The sequence below is a fragment of the Macrobrachium nipponense genome, chromosome 2 (genome assembly GCF_015104395.2).
Source record: "Macrobrachium nipponense isolate FS-2020 chromosome 2, ASM1510439v2, whole genome shotgun sequence".
NCBI lineage: Eukaryota > Metazoa > Arthropoda > Malacostraca > Decapoda > Palaemonidae > Macrobrachium > Macrobrachium nipponense.
Window position 1 is genome coordinate 79,917,896 of NC_087201.1, and position 17,306 is coordinate 79,935,201.

The 17,306-nt window shown below is 43.3% G+C and overlaps 1 protein-coding gene across 9 annotated transcripts in view; it reads left to right on the forward strand.

Moving 5' to 3' along the window:
* The window catches only part of LOC135220698 (arylsulfatase B-like), a 160,173-nt gene that overhangs the window by 103,461 nt on the left and 39,406 nt on the right, over positions 1-17,306 (forward strand). For all 9 annotated transcript variants that reach the window (XM_064258101.1, XM_064258099.1, XM_064258100.1 and 6 more), the window contains exons 5-6: positions 5,519-5,576; positions 11,684-11,878. In XM_064258101.1, coding sequence (XP_064114171.1) covers positions 5,519-5,576; positions 11,684-11,878 — 253 coding nt within the window. The remainder of the gene's footprint in view (positions 1-5,518; positions 5,577-11,683; positions 11,879-17,306) is intronic.

The window sequence follows — 17,306 nt, forward strand, 5'->3', positions numbered from 1 at the left end:
GGCTATCGTAGTATGTTGGCGAATGTCTTCAGGCACAGGGGCCTCAACTTATCGGAAGATAAGGACCTACAGGACCTTATTAGGTCGTTTAATACAACGAAAATGCAGTATCCTAAGACACCTAGCTGGAATTGGATGTAGTCCTTCAATTCCTTGGGTCCTCTAGGTTTGAACCCCTAATTCAGCCTCATTCAGAGACCTTACCAGGAAGACTCTGTTTTTGATGGCTCTAGCTTCCGCCAGAAGAGTGAGTGAGCTTCAGGCGATTGATGGTAATGTGGGTTTTAAGGAGGACTCTCTCATTTGCTCTTTCCTTCCTGGTTTTCTTGCAAAGAATGAGAACCCATCAAGTCCATGGCCCAAGAACTTCGAGATTCGTGGGTTATCTTCTTTGGTAGGAGAAGAACCCGAGAGAACTCTTTGCCCAGTGAGAATGGTGAAATACTACCTTAGAAGAAAAGAGCAACTGAAAGCCAACCGAGAGGTACTGTGGTGTTCAGTAAAAGAGCCTACTCGTCCATTGTCGAAGAACGCATTGTCCTTCTTCTTGAGAAGCCTCATCAAAGAAGCACACGGATCCTGCAGAGAAGAACATCTTAGGCTTCTTAAAGTGAAAGCACACGAAGTAAGAGCCATAGCAACTTCTCTTGCTTTCAACAAGAATATGTCCGTGCGAAATCTGATGGAGACAACATTCTGGAGATGTCAGTCAGTGTTCGCGAACCACTACTTACGTGATGTGAGAATCACTTACAAAAATGCTTCGCCTTGGGCCCGTACGTATCTGCGGATTCAGTGCTGGGGCAGGGAGCTGGAACTCATCCTGTTTAGTAGTATAAATTTTTCCACCTTGTATTTGTTGTTGTTGGTTGCCTTAAAGAGGATGCATGAAGGCATCTCTTTAGGTCGTAATACTAATCTTTAGTAGTTTGGTTAGGTGGTCTGATGAGTGTGGCTCCTTGCAGTAGTAGTGGTTAGGACCTGTTAAGATAGGGACGAACTCCCTTTAACAGGATCCGACTTGGATTCTACCACACAAAGGGATCACATATCCCAGTGGTAGATCCGAGAGTCTTTCAGCATCAGGTCACGTCCTAGCTGTAGCTCTCCAGGCAACGCAGACTCAGAGATAATATCAATGAAGTCTTCTGCCTGAACAGGTAAGAACCAAGGTTATTTATATCCTACAACATCAGTTGTTTCTTATCTCTCCTTATTACTTTAGCTGTCTCTTACCCTCCACCAAGGGTGCCAATCAGCTAAGTATATATCTGGCAGGGAAGTTCATGTACAAAAATGATATTGTTAAACTACAATAAAGTTTTGTACATACTTACCTGGCAGATATATACGTCTAATGGCCCACCCAGCCTCCCCTCAGGAGACAGGTGAAAGAGAAAAAATCTGGCTGGAGAGATAGATTGGTTCATACTCCCGCCACCCAGCGGCGGGTAAGGTAGACCACCTGACCTACCTGTCGCGTGTGCCGCGAGATTTGAAATTCTGTCGGAACGTCGGAGACTATAGCTAAGTATATATCTGCCAGGTAAGTATGTACAAAACTTTATTGTAGTTTAACAATATCATTTTTTCTCATGTATTTTCATGCATTTTCAACTAATTTGATGTTTATTTTTGTCAGAAATCCATAGTTTTGGAGTTGTGGACATTTGAACCTCAACTCCAAAAATATGGATTTCTGAAAAAAAAAATCTCCATAAAACTTGTTGAAAATTCATGGGAATACACCAGAAAAGCTATTCTGTTATCTAGTGTGGGTGTAAAACTACTCACAAAAGCATGAACCATGGCTGTGTGGAACAACACCCGAACAATTTTTAAATTCTGCATGTCAACACAACTCATCAGTACATAATCGTTTCAGTTTGTACTATTTTGCCTGTGGCTTCAGTTACAATTTTGCCGTGTAAGCTATAGAAGGATGGTGGGTTGATATTGTCTCACCTTATAAGTTGAAATTTCATGAAGTAATAATATTACGTAACCTATGGGTGTTTACTGGTTACAATTTCGTGGTATTAGCTATGATGGAGAGGGTAGGGCTGGTACTGTCTAACCTAATAAGTCGTAATTTGGGTCCAGGCAGCACCTGGTTAATGGCGGACTCAGGTATTGGCAATCTGGTTTTATGGCACTTGTCTAGCGCCATTAAATTGGGGATTTATGGCGCCATAATGAGCCAATTTTCAGTAATTGGCGCTATAAGGTGCCGATAATAGAGTTATGGTGCCATAACATACCAAACAGAGGTGCCATTAACCGGTTATCTGCACCATTAATAGAAAATTAGTGCTATAAATCACTGAGTTTCAGTTAATGGCGGTTTCCACTTATCAGCACCCCGCCAATAACCGGGGACTGCCTGTACTGGTTACAATTTTGCCGAGTTTGCTATGGAGGGGAGGGGGGTTAAAATTTCAAATCATGTATTGGTAACTTATAAAACAAATTTAGCCTGTTTGTCAAGTGTGTCAAATACCTACAATTATTTATCTCAATCATTGATGGAATCTTCCAATTCCTCCTTGGTGGTCAGGAACCCTTCTGGAAGCTGATGGGCTATATTTCCAAGGGGCTTATAAGCTTAGCAGCTTAAAGGAAGCAGTGGTGGTGAGTGTCACCATCAGAAAAGTCCAAAGAGAAGTAATGACTGAAGTATTGTTCAAAATACTCTGTCTTCATACCAGGACACTCTCTGACGATTTTCCAGAGTCGCCCAACAGTCCATGTGTGGACGCTACGATCATCTGGATCCACAAAATTCTCACTGTGGTTCACCTCTCGGTGAGTGTAGCCTTCTTCAGAGAGGGTCCTGTAGGTGGCCCACCCATCACTTATCATGACAGAGCCCTCACGTATAAGTTTCTTAATTACATATTGGTATGAGGGTAGCTGTACTTCTGTCCTGGCCCTCTTTGTGAAGAGGGACCAAGAAATTCTTTTTGAAGACATGCACTATCCCCCCAAAAAGCCAGACATTATTCAGATGCCTCCTTCTGTTGTACTTCCTCTTCTCAAAACAGGTCTGATGTATTTCAACGATGACCCTGGACCAACGATGGGTTCTTGATTGTTCAGCCAGCTCATGGTCACTTCCGAACAAAAACTCTGCCAGTCAATACTTGTTTGGCGGGACCAATGCAGGTACTTGCAGATGGTATCGGGCTTGAAAGCTTTGTCAAGCCACTGTTTGACAAATAAACCTATTTCCCAAGAGGGTAAGTGACAATTGAGGCGTCCGGAGGTAAAGGGGCGACATCACCAAATCAATGATTTTGAGTTAGTCTTAGAATATTATAGAGAAATCCATTTTCTATGATTTCCACATACTGGCCAAGCCATATCGACCCTTAAAACTATTGAACAGAGGGGTGGTAGTCCACAGGTTTTCACATGTATTTCTTGGTTTCATGTTCTCCCTCTGGGAAGTAAAGGGCAAAGTATGGCCATAGTGCGCGAGCCAATGAGCAGCTCCCTTTCATCCAGCCATGTTTATAATTTTACACTCAACCAGCCATAGTCCGAGTAGCGTACCAGCATGGTAGTATTAAATAACCAACACCCGCGTGGAGGAACAAAGTGATTTCTCTTTTATTTTTGCCATTATTTTGGTGGTTTTACATCGTGAAAATGTCATCTAGGGAGAGTGAAGTGGAGTACGAAGTCCCTAAGATTACAAGGATGTAAGTGTTTGTAGTAATTATTTGACAATAATCTGTGAACCATTTACATTGGGAACCAAGGGAAAAATACTGTAAATGGGTGGTATGTTAAAATTGCAAATCTATAAAAACTCATAAAAAATGTGTTTGTGGTTTTTCCTATTTTCATTACTGTTTTGCATACTGGGGTATGCCAATTTTGATGTGTTATGATTTTTTTTTCCAACACAACATTATTGTTTTTTCATTTTTTTTTTCATATATGGCTAGGTAACACGAGTAAAATACATATAGAATGTGGATGTAGTATGTCAAGAGAAATGTCCGGTCTCGATAATTTAACTTTTGAATGCATTTTACTCAAAATCTCTTTGGTGATGTCACCCCTTTACCTCCAGATGCCTCAATTGTCCAAAAAAGTGCCTTTATATAAACTAACACTATTATTGGCACCTTGTGGCGCTGCCGATAACTGCTATAAATCACCAATTTCATGGCAGTTATCCGAGTCTGTTGATAAGTGGGGACTGCCTATAAGAGCACTGGTGCCTTTTCATTGCCTTCACGATCTTAATTTATCGTCCACAATAAAATTGGAACCCTGGAACAGGTTAGGGGTGAAGGCCCTCCCTTTCCATCTCAAGAGTTCTAGGGTATGGAGACTAATGTGGCTTCGATCTTCCAGACGGTCTCCTGGCTGGACTTATGGTCCACCGCGATAGCAAAGATTGTTTCAGGTAGGACTGAGGGAGCTTAAGTGAGTCCTTCCTCTTTGAATAAATTGTTGCAGTTCGGAGCTAGTCATTTCTTATCTGACACACCTTAGCTCCAACCTGAGGGCCAACCACTTCCTGGCCAGGAGAGATGCAGCACTGTCCAGGGTGGCAAATTCAGTGGATTCTGAGTCTTTGTCATCTCTCAGAAATGGGGATCTGCTTGAGTTGCAGTTCCTGTTTCCGAGGATTGAATTGGAAGATGCTATTAACTGGCAACGAGCAGGTACAAAAGACAGGTTAGCACATCAAGCAGTATCGAAGTCAGAGACATGTTCAAGAAGCCCTCCTCCTCCTCAGCAACAGGTGAGATCTTCACCTTTGAAATCTCTGAAAAGTTCTGCCTCTTGGAGGGTTTCCCAGTATCCCTCACAGTATAAGGCAAAGAAACGACAACGTCCCGTTCAACCACACCCGTACAAGCCTGGAGGGGCACTAGGGTAAGGAGCAGATGGGGTGGTTGGTTTGGTGTTTGCCTCTCACCTCGGTGGTCGCGGGTTCGATTCTCGGCCATTACATTGAGGAGTGAGAGATGTGTATTTCTGGTGATAGAAGTTCACTCTCGACGTGGTTCGGAAGTCACGTAAAGCCATTGGTCCCGTTGCTGAATAACCACTGGTTCCATGCAACGTAAAAAAACCATACAAACAAACAAACAATACAATTGGTTAGTTCATTGGTAATGCAAATAACTGCTGTGTTGAGTAAAATCAGTTGGCCAGGGAATGCAATTGACTTAGAATTTTATGGAAGTAGGTAAACTGCTTTACATTTTACAATCACCTATTTAGAGCATAATCCTTATGCATTTAGATAAACTTGATTATCACTTATTGCATATAAATATTGCTTATGTTACTTATGTAAAGAATTTGGTGTGCAGAACTTTATTCTTTATATTATGTTGATTTCTATAAAACACTAAATTAGCAGTGAAAAAGTTGGATATTGTATAACTTAGATACACAGAAACTTTTTTTGTATCTGAGAACATGTATGTGTACAATAATGTTTTAGAAATCTTGCAATTTAGATTGGTTATTTCATATTTAATTTTTTCAGCCTGGTTATTGGGGTTACGATTTTCGTCGAAATATGACTGTTGCTGATGACTGTTATGGTAAGCATACTTGGCACCTGCATCCAGATTTTTGTTTTCTGGGTTAATTTCTAGTTGTAGCAGTGTCTGTAAAAGTCAGTCAGTTATTGTAAGTGCAGTAACATTATTTAGTTTTAAGGATTTTTTTTATGATAATTTAAAAATCATTTGGAAGCCAAAATCCCATTTTGGCTATTTTCATAAAATAGCTATGAAAATTTTTGTTCTTTTTGAAATTGTTCCAGAGTATTTGGAAGTGAAAAGTTTACAATCTTGTGATTTTCTGCTGCTCAGTCAATTCAAAATGTATAGTTTTCTGGTGTGGGAAATGCAAAGATATGTAAGCAAAACTATTAAGAATGGTAAGAGTATGAAAATCACAAATTTTAAGTAACTTGTATTGTTCCCAGCTATACTTACCCCGAACTACTTCCTTAGGAGAATCCTGGATGTCAATCCGGTACTGACCAGAAAAAACTGGTTATTCCCTCCTGACCCCCAGCCAGGTATGCCCCAGGGTCGAAGATCACGACCTCTGACCTGCAGTCCTTTCCACACCCCTAGAGTTCCTGCCCTCAGATACATAGGGACAGAAGGGTGGGCGTAAGAATTCTGTAGTTCGGGCTAAGTATAGCTAGGAAAAATACGAATTACTTAAAATTTGTGATTTGTTCCGACGCTGTATACTTATCCCGAACTACTTTCTTAGGAGACTTAATCCTTAGGAGGCAGGAGTATCTAGGGAAGGATGAGTCCCTATAAGGAAGAGGTCAGCCTCCTTCAGGAAGGAAGGAGGAGGGTGAAGAGGAGGGAGATCCACTCCACTGGATTAGGGCGGAGGTGGGGATTCCCTCGCTGTATGGAGGCAATCCCGACTGGTGGGTAGAGGAGGGAATAAAATTCTATGAGTGTAATGCAGTGGTCTGTAAAAACGAATATTCCTCTCATAGACTCACCTGAAGACTGAGGAATTTTGGTGCCTCTCATAGACTCACCTGAAGACTGAGGAATTTTGGTGATTATGTTGAAGGCCCAGTAGGGAAAGGGGGAAGAGGAGCAGGATAGGATGCGAAGGATGGACACACCTTATACACACACGCATTCATACAATGCATACCCCCCTAGGCTAGGCTAGACCCTCTGCTGGCCTGCCACCACTGGCCCTATCTCAAAGGCGTTAAAGGACCTCCTCGTGCAATCCTTGAGGTAATGTGTCATAAAAGGTGGACTGTCTCTTCCACACCCCTGCCCGTAGGATCTGGCTGACGGCCAGATTCTTGGAGAAAGACAAGGAGGTGCCTATACCCATAATGTCATGGGGCTTTGCACCTTGTGGGGGGACCAGCCCCACTCCCTCGTAGGCCCTCCTGATGGTCCCCTCAACCAGAAGGAGACGGTGTTCTTCGCGACCATCCTCTTCTTGCCCCCGGTAGAGATGAAGAGGTTATGAATACGAGGGTGGAGTCCTTCCATTCTGCTGAGATACTTCCTCACTGCCCTGACTGGGCAGAGGAGCAGGTCCTTGGGATACTTGGACTTCGGAAGAACTAGAATGGAAAACTCCACGAACCGCTCGTCTACCACCGATGGGTTCTGGGTCTTGGCTATGAAGGACGGCATGAATTTGAAGGTTAGTTCTCTCCAACTCCTTGAGTGGGACACCTGCTAGGACAGGTGTCCCACTCAAGGGCTTTTTCAGAGCAGCCAGGACCCTGGCCATGCCCCAGAGAGGTACTGACAGGGACCTGGGTGGGCAGGCCTGTTCGAATCCTCTAATGAGTAGGGAGATGTCCTTGGAATTCCCCAGGTCTACCCCTCTATGATAAAAGACCTGGCTCAAGGCCGCCCTGACCCCTTTGGTAGCTGTGATGGAGAGCCCCTTATCCTCTATGAGATGGACTAGGAATCCCGCGATGTGGGGAATCTTGGTTTGTAAGGAGTCCAAGTTCAGTCCCTTGTACCAGGCCCCGAAGAGCTTCCACTTTGCTTGGTAACCTGCTTTGGAGGTCCGGAGTCAATTGAGGACCTGCCTGAGGACTCCTAAGGGGGGGAATGCATAGAGGTCTAGCCTGTCCAAGGGTTGCTAGAATGTGTCTTCCCACACCAATGCCTGGTCTGGGACCAGGGAGCAGAACACCGGGAGCTTGCAGTTCAGGCTTGTTGCGAACAAGTCCTGATCAACTTGCCCGCTACTGCTGGGTGTAGGGACCATTCTGCCCCTAAGACCTGGCCTTGCCGGCTGAGCCCGTCAGCGATCCCGTTCCTTTTTCCCAGAATGAACCTCGCTGACAGGGAGATCCTGGCATTCTCAGCCCACTAGAACGGTGTCCGCCAGGGAGCACAGGGGTTGCGATCTCAGACCCCCCTGCTGTTTGACATAAGCAACGACAGTGGCGTTGTCGCACATGACTGCCCCTCACTTGTTCCCCAGGCTGGTTTCGAAGACTTGGAGCTCTTTGAGGATGGCGAGGAGCTCCAGGCTGTTGATATGGAGTTCGCGCTCCCAATCCAACCACTCCCCCCCTCCCTCAATTCTGTCTGTAGGAGGGCTCCCCAGCCCTCCCTCGACGTGTCCTTGAACAAGAGCATCTCCGGAGGGACGTCCGCCAGCAGAACCCCCCGCTGGAGGTTCATGTTGTCTAGCCACCAGTGAAGGGCCTCCGCTATCAGCTGAGAGGGAGTTATCAACTCCTATGGGTTCTTCCTGTCCGAGGCCCACCCGTTCTTCAAGTTCCACTGGATGGGCCTCATCTTTAGCCTTCCCTGGGGTACTAGCTTCTCCAGGGAGACGAGGTGGCCTATAAGCCTCTGCCACTCTTGAGCTGGTCGGGGCGTGTCTGTCAGGAAGGGGGTCACTACGATCTTGAAGTTGGATATTCGTTCCTCCAACAGGAACGCCCTGGCTCTTACTGTATCTAGATCCTTTCCCAAGTACACCAACTTTCCCAAGTTGGTGGGCTCCAGATGCGACTTCTTCCAGTTCAGGACAATACCTAGACGAGCGCAGAGGTTCAGGAGTTTGTCCCTTTGCTCCCTCAAGAGATCCTTTGAGGAGGAAAGGAGTAGCCAATCATCCAGGTACCGCAGGAAATGCATGCCCTTCTAGTGGGCCCAGGCAGACATGAGGGAGAATATCCTTCAGGATACCTGCGCTGCCGTGGATAGGCTAAAACAGAGGGTCCTGAACTGGTACGTCAATCCCTCCCACCTGGAAGTATGCGTCCTTGAGGTCCAGGGACAGCATGTAGTCCCCTTTCCTCAAGGCTGCCTGCACAGAACAAGGGGTCCGGGGGCTGAACGCCCCGCTGTGTGGCTCCCCCATCAGGGGAGGTTTATGTCTTGGAAGGGGATCCGGTAACCATCCCTGAGGACCTGGAGAGTCCAGGGATCAGCCCTGAGATCCTCCCAGTCCTGCCAACGATTGGAGAGGCAACCCCCCACCTAGGGAAGCGGCCGCCTTTACCTCTGCAAGAGGGCATGGACCTGGCTCTAAAAGAGGAGGGGGAGGCTGCGTTCCCTGATGGTTCCAACCTCCTGCAGATGATTCTGACATGCCCAAGGGGGCCCCTCCCCCAGTTTGGGTCCTTGTCTTGGCTTCTGTGACTTGATACTTTGTCTTTGCACCGGTTGCCTGCCCGAGGACGACACTCTGTAGATGACAGAGTCCTGGTCTCCCTTCCTCCACCATTCGATGGCTTCTGCTTCCAGGCAATCCGGTAAAAAGGATTTTCCCGACACTGGAACGTTCCGGAGGGCCTTCGCCTCCCTATCTGGGTAGCCCCTTGGGAGGTGAGCGAGAACCACGTCTCTCCACATCAGGACCCAGTACGTCCATTGGGTCAGCAGTTGGGTGGTCAGGAATAACTCATCATTGCCGCCCTTTAATACCGAGCAGGCCCCACAATGGGGGATGGGGTGTGCTCCGGAGCAGCTGGACACCTCACTCTGGAGGCTACCAGCAGAAGCGGGAGCCTCGCCGGAAGCGGAGTCGCAGGCCTCTATGCCTCGTACCCCCTCCTATGGGGAACTTCATCTGAGGGAACCACGTCTGCCTGGGGAGGGGGTCGACTGTAAGGGCATCATTTGAGTGGGGGGTTGAGCAGTCCGTGCTGCTGTGCAACCCCCCCCCCGACATGCCCCTCCCTCTGCTGAAGCACTTCCATGGGGAAGTCTGAACAAAGTGCGAGGGGCGCCATTCCAGGACCGGGTCTGGCCCATTGAGGGACCTGTCAACTCCCTCTGCCTCCGAGGGGTGCCAATCCCTCCAGGGATGTGACCCAGGGGCTCCGTTGACTTGTAGAAAAACTCTGATGGAGGCCTTGGCTGGATGAGCGGAGCACTTCTCTTAGTAGCGGAACACTCCAAACTGGGACACTCCGCAGTAGAACACTCCGCTGTGGGACACTCCACAAGGGGACACTCCGCATTGGGAGGCAGGAACTTGGCGGCGCTTAGCGCCGTTACCAGCACGTCCAACGACGGGGCGGCCTGCAGACCACCACACATCCATTGCTCTTGAAGAAAGGCGGTATTGTCCAACGGCACATTCTGTGGGGGCAATGAAAAGGACTCCTCAGGTCCCGCCATTGGCGGGGGCCCAGCAACGGACTCGCCTAGGTTCCCTCATTGGGAGTGTACGGGGGAAAAATTCTGACACTCCGCTGAAGTGAAACTGGGGACGGTGAAGGGCCTCCTGGCCCCCAGCTCGTGCTTCTACTCCTCGGAACTTCCGAGGAAGACTTCTTGGAGGGGGATAGAGACTTTCTCTTCCTCCTTGCCCATGCCAGATCCTATGATGTTCTGTCCATGCAGCAAACTCACCACACGTGACCCCACAGAAAAATGGCGACCCCAACACTTGTTGAATAAAGTGTGGGGGTCTATCTTCACTGGAGAGAGAAAAGCCCCACAAGCCCTGCCCTCAGGACCAGGGCCACCCCATAGAAAAGAAGCCTCCAACTTAAAACCGACACCAACACACATGCGTTCAACACGCACACACACGGAAACACAAAGGAAACGGGCCGGTAACGGACTACAAGCTGAAACGTGTGAAAGCTACAGTGGCCAGGAAAGGACTGGAGGTCAGAGGTCGTGATCTTCGACCCTGGGGCATACCTGGCTAGGGTTGGGAGGGAATAACCAGTTTTTTATGGTTGGTACTGGATTGACATCCAGGATTCTCCTAAGAAAGTAGTTTGGGGTAAGTATATGGCTTTGGAACAATTAGAGATTCATAGAAATAATGGAGGGTGGTAGTTTGTTGAAGAGTGTATAATTCAATTGTGATAAGAGGGAGGATGATGGAGTGGAAGTGGTGGAAAAAAAATCCCTTACTATCCAGGTAGTGTGAAGGTGTTGGAGATGGCTGACTGATGCAATGTGTGTATGGGATTGATACACTGCATGAGAATCATTTATGTAGGTGTATTAGTAAATTCAGACTAGGAAATATTTCAGTTATTTACATTGTATGAAATAGGCTGCATAAATAAATAATTACTAAATAAGTTTTGTGTAAATGTATTAAGACTAATGAGTAATGATATAATCATTGGATTTGTCATTCTTAGATATGCAAAGGAATAGCAGGAAGATGAAGAGACTGCCTTGAATTTTGATCTTGTGTTGCAAGTAATTTTTTCAGGTACTGCCCATTGTTGCACTTTTATTGCTTCCTGTATCTAACAATGACTTGAAGTTTTCAGTTTTATCTTGATGCAAATGGATCCTTCTTTCATTGTTCGAAAGTATGCAAGGTTTCAAGATCAGTGTTCAGGTGTATAGGTTGTTATTAGATATTCATATGATTATATTGCCCAAAATATTTTATACAAATCACTTATTGTGTATTAAATCTTATTGCCTGGTTTAACAAACAGTAGATGCCATGTTAAAGATTAGGCAAAGATATATACATAAAGGTATTAGTGAATTTTAGATTCCATGTCATTGTCCCCTAGCAGAAGTTGATTTTTTTGGTAAAATATATCTTACTTGCATTCTGACAGTTGTATCTCTTTCTGGACTAAAACTATTACTGCTTTAGAAAGTTTATAAAAAGATGCTGTTAACAGAATTAATTTAACCCATTTTTTCTCTAGTTCATTTACCATTTTATTCTCCAGGCAAGTATGCAACTGACCTCTTCACTGATGAAGCTGTCAATATTATTCAGAAGCACAATGCATCCAAGCCTTTATTCCTATATTTAGCCCACTTGGCTGTTCATTCAGGGAATCCATATGCTCCATTACAAGCGCCTAAGGAAATTGTTGAGAAATTTTCTTATATTGAAGATGAAAACAGAAGGAAATTTGCAGGTATACATAGTACTTTTCTTCACGTTTATGTGACATTAGTATTTAGGTTATGTATTGCCCATTTTATGCACAAAACAATGAATACCGTATATTTCTCCGTATAAGCGACCTTTAAAGCCTAAAATTCACCCCTAAAAATTGGGGGTCGTCTTATACTGCAATACTAAAGATCAAACCTTGAATTCCAAGATGTGTATCATAGGGTAGCCTTGGCCTCTGTGCTTAGCCAAACCACCACTACGCATGAAGATTCATTTTATGAAATAAAGTGATAATAAAACCATTTTTATCTTATATATTATTGGCATCTCTTCATAACAAATGGCCTATTTGAGGAATAATTCAAAATCAATGAAACAGACTTTTATCTAGCCCTATGCAATCCCAGCTGAGAAAATGTAAACATTGAGTTATGGTTGGCTCACAGCAACCTTCATCTTTTGGTAACCTTTTAGCAATTTCAAAGGTAGTGTAATTACAGTAGTAATAACATTTAGGATAACATAATATTCATTTTTCATTAAAAGTTACTCATACATATCACAAGATTAGTCACATGTGCCACCATCACAGGGTTTCCAGTCTGGTTCTGGCGAGTCAACTTCGGCTTCGTTGTTGATATACAAATTATCATAATTTTTTAAATGATTTTATGACACTATTTTCACGTTTCCCCCATGCTTATATAACAAAACACTGCAAACGTCAAGTGACACAGCATGTAAAGCTGTTTGTAACTATTTCGAGCAATTCAGTCATATGAATGATAATTGTGTACGATAATTATCATTCATTATTGTATTATTAGCGGTTGTTTGAAAATGGCGATGAAACGTAAGCAAAACAATGGTTTCCCTTTACTTTGACCTTCGTTATGAAAAACATAGACTCGGCTTTGTTAAACCCAACTTTGATCATTTATGACAGGAATGTATGTTCATATCTCTAAATTAAGTTCCATTCCCATTCAGCAACTAAAGGCAGTGATGATATCGGTAAAATGCGATCAGCTGAGACTGTAAACAAATCTAGAATGCAGATGGCTAATACATACAATATGATTACAGTAAAACATGTTTTATTTAAATTATCATTATTCTCAATACAACTATTATTTGACTTTGGAAGTGGATATCTAACGGTGTAACAACCTGACCAAGGCAATTCTCTCTCTCTCTCATCGATTGTAATACTAATGATGCTCCTCCATCCTCCACTGAAAAAAGTCTGGTTTTTAGAATTCTGGATAAAGCGATTATTGTAACATGTATTGGCATAAACAACCGAATTGAGAAACAGATGATTGCTGACGTCATTTACCGTAACTATCGAGCGTTTATTAAGAGCTCCGTTAAAATTGTTAAACCCTGCCGGTTCTGAATGGTGGCTTCCATAAGTAAAAATAAAATACATTTTTGTTCATCTCTCATGCAATGGAGATCTCAAAAAAGAATACTAGTAAATTAAAGCTGCAGGTTATAGCTGAGGCTGAATAAAACAAAAAATGGCCAGGTGGCAGAGATGTTCGGAACTTGAGAAATCACACCTACTTAATGCTTATACAATGAAGTAAAGTAATATGTGCATGTTTTCAACCAAACTTCGTTAATTTATGATAAAAGGTATCTCCGAATTATATCTACTCTAACAAATAATGGCAATGAAGATATTGATGATACTCAAATCAGCCGAGATTTTGAGAATGTAAACAATATCAAATGCAAATGATGTACATAACGATGTTTATATTCTGTAATACAGTAACGATATGATAATAGTAATGCTGTTATTGAATACAACAAGGAAAACAACCTTTATTTAATGTACTGTTTAATTTTTGCAAATAATAACTTTTTCTCCCAAAAACCATTTCGGTTTTGTAATTTAGAAGTCGTCCTATACTACAGATAGGAGATAAATTCATGAAAATTTGCCATGATTTTTGGCCTTGTCTTATCTAAAGGTCGTCTTATAAGCAGAAATATAAGGTACTCAAAGCAAAGCCTCCTAATCTTTTTCTTTTTAAGAATTATCATTTTTACCATAAGAAGAGTCCAAATATATTTTTAATATGAATCTTAGTGAGTGCATGCTGGAATCCTTCTGTAATGAAGTTAGAAGGTCACTATTAAACCAAGGTTTGTTTGCATTACTCAAATCTATAATAGTTCTTTGAAACTACAAAAGTTAGAATTTCAGTAAAATGAGTACTAACTGGTTCTAAACGGTAGTACTGTAGTAATTCTAGTTGTGTATAAACTTGTACTTTTGAGCAGCCAGTGGTAAAACTACTGTTTGGCCCTCAGCGGTACATATATCTTTAATATACATACTGTGAGGAATTGTATTTTACCAAACCTAAATGGGAGATATGAATGCATGAGCTAGGAAGAAAAGGATTGAACTGCATGCAGTAAAGGTAGTAAAGCCAGATTTTAAGATGCATACAACTCAACGAGATGTGTATTTGATTATATATATTTACTAACAAGTAAAAAATTGACAGACAAATAAAAACAGAAGTGAATGCTAAAAAAATAAGCAAGCAGCAGAAAATGTGCTTGGGTTTACCCCTAAAAAAAAGAAATCTAACCAAAGACTATGTTATAGTGGCTGTGGAACTGACCAATGTTTGAGAATAACATGTTATGGTATCTTTTTGCATTTTGTCTCTTTAGTTTAGTGACAAAAACTGAAGTCATGCATGTTTTTAACCTTATTGATAGATTATGGCATTTTTATTTAGGGATGGAGATAAAGTCTGACAGCAGTACAAAGTAAATCAACTGAGTTAAATTATGGTTTACCTAGATAAAGTAGGAATAAAGTTTTCCTTCTAAACACTTGAAAAGACCTGGACAGTTCTGTGCTAAAGATAGGCTAGATGTATTGAATATAAACTCCTTACTATAGGTATAACTATGAAAAGAAAGAAAGTAAACCATCAGATATAAGGTTTAAAGTAATAAATAAATATTGTACTGAGTGTATTACATTGCCAACTGCAAGTACTGCCATTGAAGAGAGAAAAATGTCTTTGTTCATATACGAAACAAACCTTCGGTCTTAACATAAGGATAAATACTCAGCGCCAGCTGGAAACCGGTAAAGTTTAAAATAATTGTGTACGCAAGGGACTATTGGCATCTGTGCTTGGTCACGAGACATGTGGAGCCACCCACATACCCCTCTCTAACTCGTGACCCCGTTAGTTATTTTCTTACCGCCTTTAAGAGAGGACGTGCTTTGCCTCCGTCCTTTTAAAGCCGGTTTAGTTTGCCCCCTATTGTTTTGAATTTCCCGGGCATGTGAACATGAAGTCTTCTCTTGCTTTAAGACTTCCGGGATATCACAAGAAGCAGAAAAACGCCCGGATATTTTCTTCGACAATTTCGCGTCGAGGTACTCATCATGTAGGAAGTCGTAGGTGTAGGAAGACTTAAGGTACAGTTAATTCGTTGCCTGTGCTTTGGAATATCACATATTCATATGGATTGCCTGTAAATCCAAAGATTGGGTGTATGAGGGTGTGCCTTGAGAAGTAATTATGAATAATTGTGCTCCTTTCCCTGCGGGGAGAGGTGTGCATTGCCATCTTGTTTTCGTTCCAGATACGTGGGCAGAATTGATGCAGGTATGTGGTTGGCGTTAGGCTTATCAGTACCAACCCAAGAAGGACAGTTAGTTTGCTATATAACGTCGAGCTGCCATCCAAGGTCCCTTTTATCCTGATATGCACTGAATGGCGGTCGGATGCATCGCCATAAGTAAAGAAGAAGATAGTGCAACAGGGCAGCCTTTAATGTCGGGTTGCAATGCCTACGAGAATAACAACAGCAGCCTTGTACTTCTGGTACGATGCTGGCTTCGCATTCAAGATGCTCAGTGACATAAAAAACATGGCGACCGCCATGACGTCACTTCACAGCTGCGGCCTTCACGGAGACATGCTGCCATTTTCACTTCAATATACAAAAGTACTTTACAACTATGCTTTCGGATTTGGAGATTTTTGATGCACATTGTTTTTTGAGAGAAATTACAAGCGTTAGGAGATATAAGTCACATAATGGAAAAGACGCAAGTTTTTCCTCTGTATCCTTCCGCTTAGGCGTCAACAAGCTTAGGTGACTGGCTTTGATGCCAATGCGTTCTCCTGCCAATCCTGGAAGAACAGGGACTTCGTAGCTGATCCTCGAGCCAAGAGGAGAAGTTTCTTCATCTTTGAGACAGGACTGTTACATCCCTATTGTATGAAAGCACAGGAAGTAGTTGTAATTGTTGAACAAGTGTATGATGGAAGCTTAGTCTATTGTGGCTGTGAAGAGTTGGAGAAGAATCCTCGTGTCAAGAGGAGAAGAATAATTTCTTCTTCATCTTCAAGCCAGGACTCACGCTTTCATCAAGTGTGATGACGTCATAGCCAAAACCGCTTTCAAAATGGCAGTAGTCATGACGTCGCAGCCTACTGCTGCCAACCTTTCGTCGTCTTCGGTGACATCATTATATTACGCTTTCATTTCAGGAGCACACACTCATGGAGAAATATGAATTTTTTCGTAGGATAAGTGGCTATGCTGTTGTGTGCTCCAGTTATGTGTAGAATAAGAAAGCTTGAGCTGTAATGGGCGTAGATCCATGACGCCGCGATGACGTCACAGCCTACTGCTTCTTGATCTACTTCGCTGCCTCCGGAACCAAATAAGCTTTCTGACTCATTGGTACACACAAGATCTAGAGGAGAAAATTGCTAAGAAAGACAAAAAGAAAAGGCTTGATTCATCTTCTTCTCTTCTTCCTCTAGCTGGTGTCATCGCTAAGTTCGATGACGTCACTGCGTGTACCAGTCAAGCGTTGGAGGATACGTGATTTCGTGACTGATCCTCAGACCAAGAGGAGAAGAGTAAATTCTTCTTCATCTTTGGGCCAGGACTGTCACACCCAGTCAGCAAGAAAGTCAAGAAGTCAGTGTTTGGTAAGCTCAAAGCAAGAGGATGAAGCTGTTTACAAGAGGCCGAACGAGCGAAAGCGTCGACGGTCGCTGGGCTAGCGGCCGACGCAGAGTTGCCAGTGGCCACTACAAAGAGTCTAAGAGAGACTACAATGCCGTTGGTGAACTTAATACATACGCAGATGCTTTTAGAAACTTTTTCCATGGACTCTAGATGTCAGAGTAATGAAATATGATAAAATTGCTCTCATATTTGCATATTAGATTGCAAATAGATACTTTCTCAAATCCTACTGACTATTCAAGATCGAGCTGTCGGCTGCCATTAGAGATCAAAGATGCCGTGGCCGTAGGGTCGGTCGGCCATGACGCACCCGCACGTTTGTCAGAGAATAGGAGTGAGTTAATGTCTCCTGTGGCTGAACACAGTACGTTAGAACCAGAGGGGGAGAAAAAAAAAAAAAAGTTTCTGGCTTT